The sequence below is a fragment of the Tauraco erythrolophus genome, chromosome 2 (genome assembly GCF_009769465.1).
Source record: "Tauraco erythrolophus isolate bTauEry1 chromosome 2, bTauEry1.pri, whole genome shotgun sequence".
Lineage (NCBI taxonomy): Eukaryota > Metazoa > Chordata > Aves > Musophagiformes > Musophagidae > Tauraco > Tauraco erythrolophus.
Genome location: NC_141466.1, coordinates 110,057,124 through 110,073,520, shown reverse-complemented (window position 1 = coordinate 110,073,520; position 16,397 = coordinate 110,057,124). Strand labels below are relative to the sequence as shown.

The following is a 16,397-nucleotide window of genomic DNA, read 5'->3' as shown; positions in this document are numbered from 1 at the left end:
TGTATCCACTTCTACAAAGTGGCATCAATATATTCAGCGATTCTATCTTTCATTGACTTTAAAGGTGGTTTGTCAGCACTTTGCAAAGGATAGCCCTTGCTGTGAATGTCAGCCTTGCAAAAATGACAAAGAGCAGAAGTAGGATCCTAATCAATTACAGTGAAATTTGTTAATACAGAAAGGAGAACTACAGAGATATAGAAGGATAATCTGCACAGGTAAACATGTTTATAATACAAAACCACGTTTAATAAGTATGCCATCCAGAGGGAGTTATGCCACCCAGAGGGACCTATGTCATCTCAAGGGACCTTGACAGGCTGGAGAGGTGGGCCTGTGAGAATCTAATGAAGTTCAACAAGGACAAGTGCAAGGTCCTGCACATGGGTCAGGGCAACCCCAAGCACAAGTACAGGCTGGATGGAGAATGGATTGAGAGCAGCCCTGAGGAAAAGGACTTGGGAGTGTTGGTGGATGAGAAGCTCAACATGAGCTGGCAATGTGCACTGGCAGCCCAGAAAGCCCCCGTCTCCTGGGCTGCATCAAAAGAAGTATGGCCAGCAGGTCAAGGGAGGTGATTCTGCCCCTCTACTCTGCTCTCGTGAGACCCCACCTGGAATACTGCATTCAGCTCTCGAGTTCCCAACACAAGAAGGACATGGAGCTGCTGGAGTGGGTCCAGAGGAGGGCCACGAGGATGATCTGAGGGCTGGAGCAGCTCTCCTATGAAGACAGGCTGAGAGAGTTGGGGCTGTTCAGCCTGGAGAAGAGAAGACTCTGGGGAGACCTTCTAGCAGCCTTCCAGTACCTAAACGGGGCCTACAGGAAAGCTGGAGAGGGGTTATTTACAAGGGCATGTACTGATAAGACAAGGGGCAATGGATTTAAACTGAAAGAGAGTAGATTTTGATTAGATCTAAGGAAAAAATTATTCAGTCTGAGGGTGGTGAGGCACGAGAACAGATTGCCCAGAGAAGTTGTGGATGCCCCATCCCCAGAAGTGTCCAAGACCAGGTTGGATGAAGCTTTGAGAAACCTGATGTAGTGGAAGGTGTTTTTGCCCATGGCAGGGGAGTTGGAACCAGATGATCTTTGAGGTCCCTTCCAATCCAAACCATTCTATGATTCCAAGTAGTTCATTTATTAATGACAACTAAAAAAACGGATCATTACCACTGTAGTAGAAGAAGAATATTGTGATTATGGACTAGTAAGAAAAGCGTAATTATTACATGTCTCAGGAAATTATAATGCAGTTCATGATAAAAAAGATAAAAATAATGAAAAAATACATCTTCACTGTTATTTCTATTGTGTTACTAATAAGAAATGACAAGAAATATTCTTAACAAAGGCAAAGGCTTGTTAAATATGTACTTCGATTTTTACCATGTTCATCACGAAGTCAGAATTTATCAGACTGTTAAGGTGAAAACATGCAAGGAAAACATTGTTTTATTTTTATATATATATATAAATTTTAAAATCTGAAATATAGAGGATCTTATTTTTAAAATGGAACTCAGTTTGCAAGCCCCAGAGTTGCCACCGCACCGATTTATTTCTTGCTGTATTTTACACCAAAATCTCTTGCACCAAGCAACCAGTAGGCATAGAGGGCAACACAACTGACCATGTGACTCGACTGTTGGGGATTTTTACCATTATGGGAATCATGAAGAAACAACAAATAACGCATAATAATTTAGAGTTTATTCATTTCTTCCTCCTTTTTTTTTTCTTTATAAAGGTAACAGTTTATGGAAGAAATAACTGCTTGAATAGCAAGTTAATTCATGAAAAAGACAAAACCTGTAGACTTCATCACAGGCCATTCTATTATGTACATACTAGACACCCCTGTACATTCATGACACTAGCATTCTTATGTTTTAGGTTTTTGAAATGTAAAATAATGCTGATAATTAGGAATGGGCAAAATCTGTGGAATAAGAAGAGCAAATTCTGCAATCAATAAAGGATTCATAGACTTCAAGGCCAGAAAGGATCACTGTATCATCTGCTACATTGTGCAATGCTACGTTGTTTGATCATCTCTCTGTTTCACCTGTAACACACTTCTGAGATGGGTTTCTGGGCTTCATCTTCTAGGGAGTGGACAGTAGAACTTGACATGTCTTTCTTTACTAATATTGAGGAGCAACAACTTTTTAATTCCTTTCTATCAACATGTAAAACCCTTTTCTCAACCTTTTTGTCTGTAGTAAAACAAAAAGATTCAAAACTATAGGATATATTTGAAATGATAATTGCAAATACAGATTTTGCAATACTGTTCATATAACCTGCCTGAACACCTGCAGCCTTGATGCATGAGGTGGCTCAGCTCCATCATTGCATCTCGTTATGCATGGCAGGAAGGGGAGGAGATTGTAGTAAACTAGCAGATCATCTCCACAACTCACTGTGCTTTAGTTAATACATGGCTCTACAATAAGTTCAATTCATCAACCTCCTCTTTCATTTGCTATGCCCCCTGCTTTCAAATCATATTTTTTTCCTTAACTCAAAAGTGTTGACTTTTCCTGCCTGGTTCTACTTAGACGTGAACGAACCTTGATCAGTAACCCAACTAGCTATCTTTTGAAGACAGAAAGATGCAACTGTAGTCAGTTCAGAAAACCAGGGTTAGAGAGAGTAAAATGTCAGACACAAAGCATCAAACCAGTAAATTCTACACTGAAATAATTTCCCTGTATCTTAGCAAGATGTCAAATTCTATAACTATGTGCAAACGTGGAATACAGACTTCGATTACAGTAAGTAGTTTACTTCATGTATATCTTTGCTAGTTTTCCAGTTGTCTGTGGGTGTTGTATTGATTTACACTCATTCATGTTTCGAAATACTCCCTGCAAAAGAAGAAAGTTCTTGGAGCACAGTTCTGTGATAAAGGAAAAAATCTGTGAGCTCTGAGACCTAGTATTCACAAACCATCACAGCAAGCAAAACAAATCATATTTTCGTTCTGCAAAACACGGCTAGCTTAATTCTAATTCTGTAAAATTAGAAACCCATATTCATCAGAACATAATAGTTACTGCTGCCCTCTACCAGTAGAACCTCCAGGCAGATGGCTGAAACAAGCCATTCCCTAAAATTGTGTTACAGTTTGCTAAGCCAGTATCATCAGAAGTGAACTAAGCTTACTAAAGTCTTTTTAAATCACAGGTCACTAAATGTCTCTAACCAGACAATCTTTGTACTCCAGGTAATCATATTAATGTTTACGCATTTGTTTATATAAATCTTTCTGTTAAAAACAAGAATTTCCAATTTTCTACAGTTTAAAACAGTATAAAAAACACTGCACAGTTTAATCTACAATATTAAATATTCTAGAATCTAGAATACTGAATATTCTAGATCTACATCTGGACAAATCAATTGTTGTGCGCTAATTTGAGTTATTAACTACCTCCCCTGTCTAAAAGTCACTCAGAAAACTTTTAATGCTATTAATTACTAATATTTTACTATGCAATTTTTTTGGCAAATAAAATGACTTAAATCTGATTTAAAAATTGAGTTTTGATAACTGATATCCAGTTAATTAAACTATATTTCTATTTATTGGATAGATCTCAAACAGAGGGAAAGATTAAATATTCTGTCACTAAGTGTGATGTGATGGTATTTTTCCTGTGTTCTTTAGGATTAGCAGTTCTTACACACAGATTATAATTAACAATCTATGAAAAACAAGCACTTAGTTCATACTAGCATACCTTGATTGCATATTAATTCCTTAGTCGTATGAAGAACAAGCAGTAACCAAACACTTAAGGACACAAATTTATTTTTACAAAAGTTCACAGAAGAGGACTAAATAAAAGGCAAATGTACAAGCTTTACCAATCACACCAATTTTGTGGAAGATATATCTACCGCACATTCACCCATCTGTAAAGCAGCTTACATAAGAAAGCTTGAAAAAATATACCACTTTTATCAATACAAAACAAATTAATCAGTAAATATTTAAAATTTATGAGGCATTTCTATGTGAAAACAATCACGCTAAATAAGCTGATTCAGGCAGTTCCAGGAAAACCTTTAGCTGAAAACCTGCATTTACAATCTATCCTAAAAACAAGCAGAACATAGCACCAATCCCAGCATTAGTTCAATTAAAAGAAAGGAAAAAAAAAAAAAAAAGAAATCTCTTCTCAGCTTAATAACTTGTTAGTTCTTGACAAGTGCAACAACACAACAATAAGCCAGTCAAAATGAGTTTTTAAAGCGAGGTTATGCCCTTCGTGTTGTGTTATCACAGTGGCAGATCAAACTGCTGACTTGGGCTCTTTCAGCCAGTGGTGCTGATGCTGCCTCTATGAAGCTGCTGTCACGGAATAGTCATGGTACCTGCTCTTGCCTATAGAAAAGCACTAAATTGAACTCGAAGTAGTGTCTTTGTGATATCTTTTCAACAAGTCATGTCCCATTCAGCCTGCTAGTTTATCTCTGTCAGGCTGGGGGCCCAAGTGGTTTGCATGAGCTGACAGGGACAGGTACACCAACCTGCTCAGTGCTAAGGAGGTAATGCATCTTTCGGGCTTGGTATTTCTTTTCCTTTTCTTTCTTTTCTAGATCTTTCCTTTTTTCTTCAGCTTCCTTCATTTCTGCATACTCTTGGAGTTCATTCCTGTAATAAAATAAGTCTGCTAATTATATTACAATAATAAAAGATGTGCTAATGTTTTACTTTACTTTAACCCTTTTGTAGCTTCACAGTGTTCTACTATTATGTATTAGCAGGATACTGACACCACTGGAATGCAAAATTACAGTTAATTCAGTCCCACAGCAGCAGGATTCTATATGGATGTAACTGTGAAGAAATAGGATTAAAATGATAAAACCTATGAACAGTATATTAGTTCATATTGCTTACTTCTTTCAAGAATATGTCAATCTACATATTTTTATAGCTTCATAAAATAGCATTCATAGAGGTCTTTTTTTGTCTTTAAGAATCATTTTAGTCTGGATTTCTCTAAGCAGAAGTTATTATAATTTAGTGATTTTCTTTCTAATAACTTCAAATCGTTCATTTATGTTTCCCCTAGTGCCTTACAACACCTCCTTCTGATCTGCAATCAGGGGAGACGTTATGGAATGAAAGAGGATAGTAGACACAGGATAACACTTGACATTCACTCCTCGATCCCTGAGTCTTTTGTAAGGTTGAGAACGTAGGTGTAGAGAAGAACTGGACGTAAACCTTCTATGTGTGCAACGTCCTTAAGAGGAGTTTCCATGGCATTGGGCTTCTTGCACAGGTCACTTTCTACTCTGGTCTGATAGCAATGGTATGGGCCACCACAAGAAACAAGAACGTAACGGCCTCTTGAGCCACTGCATGACAGAGGTTTACAAACACATAGTGGCATCTAAATGGGTGGGTCTATGTATTCAGTAAGTCGCAGAAAAAACTTTCATTGTAAAAGAAATAAGAACTGTACCTAATACCAGGTCTTAAAGAAAGGACAAAACTCATTATTTTAACTGAATGTTTAGGGGAAAACTTTAGGGGAAAACTAACTGGAAATGGACTTAGAATTCCTCCTGAGTGGTTCTTTTTTTGTAGAGCCAGGCTTGCCATAAATTATGCAAGCATGGAGTGAATTAATGTTCTATAAGAAACGAAATTCCAGGCTATTGTGCACAGCGCATGTGTATGGAATTTCTTTGACCCAGTTAAAAAAGGTTAGTTTGATTAACATTTGTTATTTTTGTTATTAAGAAATGGCTAGTTCAAATTAACCTGTGTGCCAAAGACACCAAGCGTATTCAGTCAAGCATTTAGATTGTTTAAAAGTTAATTAAGTGAGTAAATTCTAGTCTTTATTTTTTTAAGCATGCATGTATATGAGAAAATAAAAAGCCAAGAAAAAGATACTATTCACATATCTGGATAATTCAAATATTCCCATAAAACAGATTATTTAGAGAGGTCCACATTAATGGTCTCAGTTGTTTCAATGAGTACCGAATAAGACAGGCTAGGACAAGGGTCAAATCCTGTCAAAATATGCACATGAATAAGTTTGCTGATACGAATAATCCCATGGGAAAGTCATATTGCTCCTGAAAGTGCTTTTAAGATTGTGATTCAGACTTATTCTTAATATTTTAATTATCATAATGTTAAATTAGTTCATCAAAATATGTGAAGGAGCAATAATTGCTTTATATGAAATCACATTCTCAAATACAAGTTGCAATGTAGAATTTTTATTTGTTTCATGCAATCTTTCAAGTTTTTATCATCTAAAATAAGTAAAATATTAAGTAATTAAACATGTTTTATTTCAAATGTGAAAGAAAAAATAGAATGAAAAGGCAATAAATTAAAGATGGGAAAAGATGTATAGGTCTGTTTCAATCTCTGGAAATATTTTTTGTTGCAGTTTACTGTTAAAGGCTGCTAATACAATATTTCATACAAGGTTACTTATGAAGCACACTGACGTTTAAAAATCACCATGCTATGCTTTTGCAGCAGTGTAATTTTTTTCCAACATAAGATTAAATTGCAAAATAAATGAATTACTTAGAGTGGCATGGCCCCCATTTTGCCACCCTTCTCTTGAAAATTGCTTATTAATATGAAAAAAGAAGTTGGAAAATAGCCTGTTTTACTTTATGCATAGTATTTTGGGGCCTCAAAGCCTGCAGAGCCGGACTAGCTGCACATTTTAGATTGTGTTGGCAAGCGGGGACGATGACCTTTCTGACCTGCATCTCAAGGCTATTATTAATCGCTAAGTAACCTGGTAAAGCCAAACAAATTTGTTTCCATTGAAAGGATCTCTATCTGTGTCTGAGAATTTGTGCTGTACCAAACAAACCTCATTAACTGTGTCCATTTTTGACAAAGAACTAGGAGTTGGAGAGATTGGCGACCTTTCTTTGTCCTTAAGGTACAGATTTCAGAGTCACTGCATGTAGGTACACAAGCATTTTTACTTGGAAACTCTTTGTTCTATATCAATCAATCATAAACTAATGAATAAACAGACAATGCATATAGTATCAACTTTGTTCTTTTATTTTATGCCGCTTTACCTTCAATATCAGAATGTATGATCCATGTTTTACATATTCAATACTATTTATTGTTCCTTTTTGATTACAGATTACTTTATTCAGCTTTAGTACCACTATCAATAACTGATGAAATGTCTATCAACATATTACTACAGTTTATTCATGTTCTTATAGACCCATGTACTTCTTCCCAACAGTAGTTATGGAAGCTTTGTTATTTAGAACACAAATGGTGATGAAAACCCCAAAATTATGTTAAAAATATAAATCTGTATTACAGATGTAATGATAATGGGATGCAAAATGTTTTCCATTGTCATTAATCTGACTTTACCAGATTCCTTTGAATAAATGATTAACAATCATTACTTGCTGAAATTAAACAAAGACTAAAATACTTCTTGAAGTTCAATCTAATTCATGATCTTTTTAGACAGTATTATCATCCAAATCATCATGATCCTTTCTGATTATGACACATTCTCACTAGTACTGTACCATAATCCATTTAAAATTTGAGGGGTTTTAAGCAGTTACAAATAATTTTCCACATACTTTTGCAGCCTTCACATTTTGTCAGTTGTGCTAAAATATTTCTATCATGCATTATACTGCTCTGTACAGTTGTACAGAACATGCAGACAATTCTGTCTCAGAGGTAATAGCTCCCAAGATGATTTTCTCCTGAGAGGCAGTACAAAATAAAGGGTATGCAGTAGTCTAAACATTGCTTGAGTGGAAAGCAATGTTTTAGCATAAATGTAGATTTATTCTAAAGCTATTTGAACATGAAACTTTCATCTCTTTTACCATACTTTCAAGAATTTGAATAGGAGCAACAAAAGCAGAGAATCTAAAAGTAGTTTGATATGAATATACTATTTCACACATTAGCAGATTAATATTAACACATTATGCACTGTGCAGGGGTTTTCACTGCTTCCATACAGAAAAATGTGTGTAAGCATAAGTGATACTAAAGACATAAACTTAGATTTCCAAATAGCTTACACATAAATGTGTTTATCGAGAAGTTTCATGCTTGTGACCTCCTACATGTATGCCTTCCCAGAGAAAATAAATCGGAATTCAATTAAAATCAATTGAAAATTTGTTGAAATTAAATGATCTTTGGATTAAACACTTAACTGCCAGCCTTTTCTTTGTTCATACATATCTTAGGTTCATTAAGCAATAGTAAGCAATCTTTTCTTGAGACTGTGTGATATTATGAATACTAGCTATGATGCATGATACTCTGCAAAATCTGGACCAAATTTGCTTCAGGATGAACCTTTAATGGTTTCATGTGAAGTAGGATAATTGAATATGGGCAAATTGTTTGGCCTGTGTTTCCAAAGCTTCACCAAATATTTCTGGGGGAAAAGAGTTCTGTAAATGCTAAACACGTTTTAGGTTAATTAATAATCTTGTTCTATTTATATAAATGATCTGTCTGTTGCATGGCTCATAGTTACAATAGTACTGCTTATTAAACTGTTATAACTGAAAAAGTGGGTATATTTTTAACACATAATCTTTTCATTATCTTAAAGCTTCTCTCAGCATATTAAGAGCATCTACTGCATCTTCCTACAAAACTTGGCTTCCCATATAAGCTTAGTCCAATCACAGTTTCTCCCATGCAGATTTTCATGGAATATCTTTGTGGATGAAATATGAGTAAGTTTTGACAAATGTAGTCTCTTATCATGATCCGAAAACTGCTCAACAAATCAGAAGCATATCAGTGTTTATTAGCACAAGTTTAGGCTGCATTCTTTTGTTAAAAAAGTGAATATACTGGGAAACATGAAGTGTGTTTTCCTTGTCATAGAGAATGTTTCTTTTAATCAAAAATTGTCAGAGGATTATCAACGTATGTTCTTAAAGCTCACAATTAAAAGTGCTCTTGTGTTAGAAATCTGTGAAGTAACTATTGACTTTGATTTTTGAGGTCCCTTCCAACCCTAACCATTCTATGGTGATTTATTAATGATAAAATTATTTGCTTTATATAGTTTGAAAATAAAACATTTTCATATGACAAGGTAACTTATTGTTATTCTGATACTTCATTATGCAGTAGGCAGTGGTGTTGGTTCCAGCTATGAGATGCAAATTTGGTTGACAGTGCTCCTGCTGTCTGTATAAAGGTTAAAAATACACATATAATATTGTTCCTGGCACTTTTGGAAAGGTCTTCAAGTGATGATTTCAGCAATATACAGATTTTAATAATTCTGCATAGAACTGCATCATTTTACAAATTCACACTGACCTACATTTATTGAACTTCATCAAACTATTGCATTCTGTTTGCATTTTCACTGGTATTCTGTGGTCCTTTGACCAGATAGCCATAAAATTATAATATTAACTAAAGTAAAGGGCATTTGAGAAAATCAATAATTAGTATAGTTGCCTAGAGTACCCAGAAAGAGTATAAAGTTATTGTGATTTTCAACAGTTCAGACCCCAAATCATAAAATTCCTGCAACATAGGCAGTAGGCAACCTTAGCATAAAAGGAGATAGCCTAAATGGATTTTACCTTCCTGACTATATATCATCTCTCGCGCTTAAACACAGAATATGGAAGTGAAAACGAAATTAGTGGGACAATACTTTTGGTACACCGCTGCATGCCACTTGATTTCACATTACACTGGTGTAGGTGAGAATGGAATATGACCTGCCATGATAATATAATTTGATTTAGTCTATTATATTTGAGAAAAAAATGAAATATACGTATAGACCAGCCCAGGATGTAAAAACAGTTGAGAGAGCTCTGTTCTTTAAAGGTAAAGTTTTAAACGAACAAATGTACTACATGCTTAAGTTAGCTATGTACCATCAGACAGCTTGACAGTCCTCAAACTTTTTCTGATTTTTTGAATGAACCTGTTCAGATTTACTGAGGAGAATAAAGGAGCTCTGTAATCTCCTTACTCCTCTCTACCGTGATGTATACTCCTGTGTATTTCCTGACAGAATCCCTTGACCAAAATGTTTGATCTCAAGTTACAGTGAGACAGATGCTCAAAGAGGCAGTCAATTATTAGCAGTACAAGGTACCTTACTGCCCAGGAGACCTATCACAACTGGATGTCCAAAATTCTTACTAATTTTAAACGTAAATGTTTACATCACCCATTCAACAACTCAATCATGACACTCTTCAAAATCTGGAGGAATGATACTGCTCTGTCATTGCAGTGCAGCGAACAGGAAACTAATATGGCTCCTTAGAATGAAAAAAATTAAAATAAATAAAGCTAATGTGTAGGCATGCAAAAACACCCTACAGTTTCTATTATTATTAATTTTACAGAAATAAAATCATAACATCTTAAAATCTCTCTATAATTTGTGCATAGTAGAATAGACTTTGCCCATCTTTCCTTAATCACAGTGTATACTGCCAGTGGAATCAAGTCGCATACCAGTTCAACTGTCAAGGTCCACAGTATGATCAATACACAACGTAGGAAATGTGATGAACATAGCGGTGAAGGGCGTATAGTGAATGAATACCTCGTGCAGATCAGGAGATCAGGACACAGCATGTACCAGATGATAGGGAAAAACAGACTGATGTATCCTCTTATCCTTCAAATTTCCACGGCTGCAGTTACTCAAGAGAGTGCAACAGCTTGTCAAAATACTGATTGCAGAGCCAGTTCATAACTAAAAAGGGAGTATTTTCCCTAATCCATTATACAGAATCGTCTAATTAAGGTTTCAATAAAAACTCACATAGAATTTTTCCTCACACCTATTTAAAACCTTTTTTGTGTGTGTCCTGATTTCAGCTGGGACAGTTAATTTTTCTTTTTAGCAGCTAGAGGAGCTCTGTGTTTTGGATTTAGTTTGGGATTTGTTATGAGAAGAATGTTGATAGCACACTGATATTTATATATCAGTGGTGAGACCTTGGTGCTGAGACCTCAAGGACCTTTCAGCTTCCTGTGTGTTTGCAAGTGTGCAGCAGCACGTCGGGCTGGGGGGGGGAGCACGGCTGGGACAAAGGGCCCACAACTCACCTTATGATTTGAACTTAGACTTACGTTTGAGGGCTGAATTGGTCAATGACCATGTCATGCAACGTCGTGCCCGGTATGTAGGTGAGAGTTGACCAGGAAGTTGGGAATTCTCTTCTAAGGGCTCTCTCAGACTCTCGGTGTTCTCTCTCCCTCTCGTTCTCTTTTCATTTTATATAATTTTATATATATTAATATATTATTATTTTGTCATTATTAATTTTAATGTTTCATATTATTATTATTACTATCATCATCATTACTTTCATTATAATTATTTTTTTCTTATCTCAATCTATGAGTCTCCTTCCCTTTTCCCTTTTAATTCTCTTCCCAGTTCCCTGGGAGTGGGGGAGGGTGAGGAAGTGGCTGTGTGGTGTTTAGTTGCTGGCTGGGCTAAACCACTACATTTGGTAATACATAATCTTTACAAATTATTCCATTTTCTGAAAACATGCAAACTTATTGGTCAAAATGTTTTTCCCTTGTGTTTAGAAATCCTTCAGCTGAATTTACTTCATTCTCACTGGCAGCACAAAATGCTGTGAAGTCAAAAATAATTTTTGTAAAAGGTCCGATTTAAACGATGTTTTGTTAGCTTAACTATTTTGATTTAATTAAACTGTAAAACCCACTCATTATGGATGTGGCATAAGAGTAACTGCAACATTGAAGCTTCTGTTGTCTGAGGAACTGGATCCAAGTATACTGGAACAAGTATATCCAAGCTACCGGAACGAGTCCAGAGGAGGGCCACGAAGTTGATCAGAGGGCTGAAGCACCTCTGCTATCAAGATAGGCTGAGAGAGTTGGGGCTGTTCAGACTGGAGAAGAAAAGGCTCTGGGGTGATCTTATAGCAGCTTTCCAGTACCTAAAGGGGGCCTACAGGAAAGCTGGAGAGAGACTTTTTACAAGGGTGTGTAGTGATAGGACAAGGGTCAACGGATTTAAACTGAAAGAGGGCAGATTTAGGTTAGATGTAAGAAAGAAATTCTTTACATTGAGGGTGGTGAGGTACTGGAACAGGTTGCCCAGAGAAGTTGTGGATGCCCCATCCCTGGAAGTCTTCAAGGCCAGGTAGGATGAGGCTTTGGGCAACCTAGTGTAGTGGAGGATTTCCCTGCCCATGGCAGGGGGGTTGGAACTAGATGATCTCTGAGGTCCCTTCCAACCCTAACCATTCTATGATTCTATGGTTCAACTTTATTTACGCTCAGGTCTATTCTAACATAGCTAACCATAGCAGGAAAAATATTTTCACTCCATGTCTCTTAGCTGTTTACCTCTTCGTGGAAAATCAGCCTGACTGATTAGCTTAAACAGTGAAATCAGTATTTGAGGGTAACAAAGCTGATCTGGCTCAGAATGGATAACAGCCCTAACACAAATAATTCTGATAGCAGTTTAGCTACAGTGGTCATTTCTAGCACAGTGTCAGAGCTAAGCTGCTAAGAGAGCAGTCATGTTCTTTTTTTTCCAGCAACAGAGGATGCCTAACCACAGGCAAATACCATTGCAAGTTTTCTAGTGAATGTCATGTGAAAGTATCTGTTATCTTTTGGCACTGCAATTCCCAGAAGACTATATATGCTACCATCTGCACAGTAATAACTAGAGGAAAGCGCACTGCTATGTTTTGCTACAGTTAAGCTGTTCCCAGTACTAGAATGAACTCATTTAAGCTAACTGTTATCTCTCTGCTGCAGTGCAGGACAATGTAGACATATCTGTATTCCTTTTGCTTTAATATACGGTACTTGGCAACATTTACAATATTCAACATTATGTGATTTAGAAAGCAAACATGACGTTATAACTTCTAAAGGTCATCAGCTAAGTTGATTTTCTTTCTCTGGGTATTATGAAACGATTTGACTGAAGTCTACTGCCTGACTCATATTTTTCACTTACTTTTATATAGAAGTCTGAATATGTTTGCAAATAAAATGGTACACTTTGTTCACATTAAATAGGTTTCACAATGGTAAGGCAGGGAGAGCTTTTATGTATTGACCCATTACGTATAGCAGAGCAATAATGCCAAATCTCACAATTTCAAAGTGATTTTCATGGTACCTGATGGTTATCTCAAATTCCACATTCATGGAACAGTGTTAGCACTTGAGCATCTATGATGTCATTTTTAAAAACATTATGAAAGACATAAAACATTATGAAAGACACAGTAAATGAGTATATTTTTAATATAGCAAATGCAATTATTTTGAGAGTGATCTGACACATTTTTAAATACTGCAGTGCTATTTGTAATTATGTAATTTCAGAGCAGCAGCTAAATACCAAACAGAAATTATCAGCTATATCCCAGTTTCAGTAGTGTTAGGAAACCTTATCTCTTATTGTCTTGAAAACTTTAGTTACAAAAAAATTAGTTGCAAAAAATTATACCCAGAATTAAAATCTATTCTCTGAAATTTGGGTTCTACCATATAAATCAGACTATATTTAAATATATATTTAGGCATCCAACTATTCGTGCCTAAAGAGTACATCCAACATTAGGTTCTGGACACGCTGGAGGGAAGGGATGCCATCCAGAGGGACCTTGACAGGCTGGAGAGGTGGGCCTGTGAGAACCTCATGAAGTTCAACAAGGACAAGTGCAAGGTCCTGCACGTGGGTCGGGGCAATCCCAAGCACAAGTACAGGCTGGGTGGAGAATGGATCGAGAGCAGCCCTGAGGAAAAGGACTTGGGAGTGTTGGTGGATGAGAAGCTCAACATGAGCCGGCAATGTGCTCTGGCAGCCCAGAAAGCCAACCGTATCCTGGGCTGTATCAAAAGGAGCGTGGCCAGCAGGTCGAGGGAAGTGATTCTGCCCCTCTACTCAGCTCTCATGAGACCCCGCCTGGAATACTGTGTTCAGCTCTGGAGTCCCCAACACAAGAAGGACATGGCGCTCCTGGAACGAGTCCAGAGGAGGGCCATGAAGATGATCAGAGGGCTGGAGCACCTCTGCTATGAAGACAGGCTGAGAGAGTTGGGGCTGTTCAGCCCGAAGAAGAGAAGGCTCCAGGGTGATCTTATAGCAGCTTTCCAGTACCTAAAGGGGGCCTACAGGAAAGCTGGAGAGGGACTTTTTACAAGGGCGTGTAGTGATAGGACAAGGGGCAACGGATTTAGACTGAAAGAGGGCAGATTTAGGTTAGATATAAGAAAGAAATTCTTTACATTGAGGGTGGTGAGGCACTGGAACAGGTTGCCTAGAGAAGTTGTGGATGCCCCATCCCTGGCAGTGTTCAAGGCCAGGTTGGATGAGGCTTTGGGCAACCTGGTGTAGTGGAGGATTTCCCTGCCCATGGCAGGGGGGTTGGAACTAGATGATCTTTGAGGTCCCTTCCAACCCTAACCATTCTATGATTCTATGATTCTGTTGTCCATACCTAAGCACATAATCTTCTGATCTGAGTACTAGATCTCTTCTTGAGTAGCTAAGCACAATATTAGATGACGGTGAGGGCTCCCACCCACAAGTACAAGTAGGCTAGTGAGTGCTGCACCATTTTGGGTGCCATGTAGTGGAAAGATCAAATTAGTTTTTTAGATGAGGCTGTAAAAATTTTACAATCAGCTAGTTAATTGGACAAGAAAAGAATAGCTTACTTGGAGAAAAGAGGTGGAAAATGTTGCTTTTTTGAAATACTTTGTCATGTTGATTTCGTTTGAAGGTGGTAGAAATGATGAAGTTCAAGGTAAAATACTGGGATTCAGCTTCACCGTCAAGGCTAAACAACTTAATGGATTCATGTAACTATCCCTATGAGATGAAGAGTCTGAAGAATTTGAAAGGGGGATAGCAATAAGTAAAAATTTTACACAGCTTAAAAAAAATCATGCTCACAGTAAGAGGAACGATGCCTTTCAAAGGGGGCATTCAGAACAGCATTCAGAGAGATGAAAAAGCCCTTTTATTATACTGTGACAAAAAAGTAAATGAATCAAGGCATAAGCTGACAATATAGCCAAAGGAAAAAAAGTCATTATTTTTTTAATTTCATATGCACCATAACTGTGCTGAATTCTGATGCTGATAGTATTTTATAGGATGTTTGAAAGCCCTGTCCAAAATAGTCACAAAAATTATTTTAAGCAGAGAGACAACATCTTGCAATGACCTCCATTGTTTATGTTTAGCATAAAGACTACTAAAAGGTGGCTAGATTAATGTACGGATTCTGGATATTAGAGGAGTTTCCAGTCTAGTAGAGGAGGATACAACAAGAAGCAATGGTTCAAAGATAAAATTAAACTATTTTAATGGGGAAATATGGGACAGACTTTGAACACCAAAGGTAATTAGCTCCTTCAGTAGAATGAAAAGGGTGTTTTCTATCTTTTGATGTTCTTAAATCAAGACTACACTGTTCAGCCAAACCTTAATGGGCTTTTTATAGATACTGTTATAGATTTTTTATTGATAGATACGATACTGGTGATAGACCTGAAGTCAGACTAGACCATCTGATTCAGAATAATATTATTTTGAACATCACTAGAAAAAAAAAACAACACAATATTTATTATTCATTACTGTTCTAGACTGTAAAAATAGAAGACAATTATTTTTTCTGTTTTCTTCTCTGAGTGCTTAAGAAAACTAACTCTTATTAGACAACAGAAGAGTCTATTTATAATGATCTAGAAAATAAAATTAATTAACAGAGACCATTAATTCTTTTTTTTAAAAAAAATCCCTTTTATTCATTTCAGATATTTTTCTTTTAAATCAAAAAAAATTGATTATGAGAGACTGTATACTACACATTATAGGATATACCTTCACATCCTTAGTCAAAAATCAGATCATGAACATATTAAAAAATGCAATGATACCACATTACCATATTAAAAAATGCAAAGATACCACATTTCTAATAACAAAATGTAACTGTGGCGTAGCTCTTTTTAAAAATCTTCATCATTGTAGTCTCTATTTCTCCCACGGAAATGGGAAATAAGAAATGCAGTCTAGCCTCAAAAGCCTTCCATTGGTTAAGGTGGTGCCAAAGAACACTTTATTTAGTTTGGTCTTCCTTAGTATTCCTCTTATCTCTGAGTAAGTATTTTGTTAAATTGTGAGTATACTACTTATTTAATAAGGAGTTATGAAGTATGTGAGCAGCTAATGGCAATTTTCTAGTTGCACTCAGACACAGTATCTTACATTATGAGAAAAAAAAACCTTGTGGTGTTAAATCAAATGGACTGTTGCGTGTTAAAAAAAAAAAAGACAGATTTTTTTGTTTGTTTTCTTTTG

At 36.4% G+C, this 16,397-nt stretch overlaps 1 protein-coding gene across 1 annotated transcript in view; it reads right to left on the bottom strand.

Moving 5' to 3' along the window:
• Nucleotides 1-16,397, bottom strand: part of SPATA17 (spermatogenesis associated 17) — a 103,189-nt gene that overhangs the window by 53,492 nt on the left and 33,300 nt on the right. Inside the window, exon 6 of the mRNA XM_086629486.1 lies at nucleotides 4,543-4,666. Coding sequence (XP_086485612.1) covers nucleotides 4,543-4,666 — 124 coding nt within the window. The remainder of the gene's footprint in view (nucleotides 1-4,542; nucleotides 4,667-16,397) is intronic.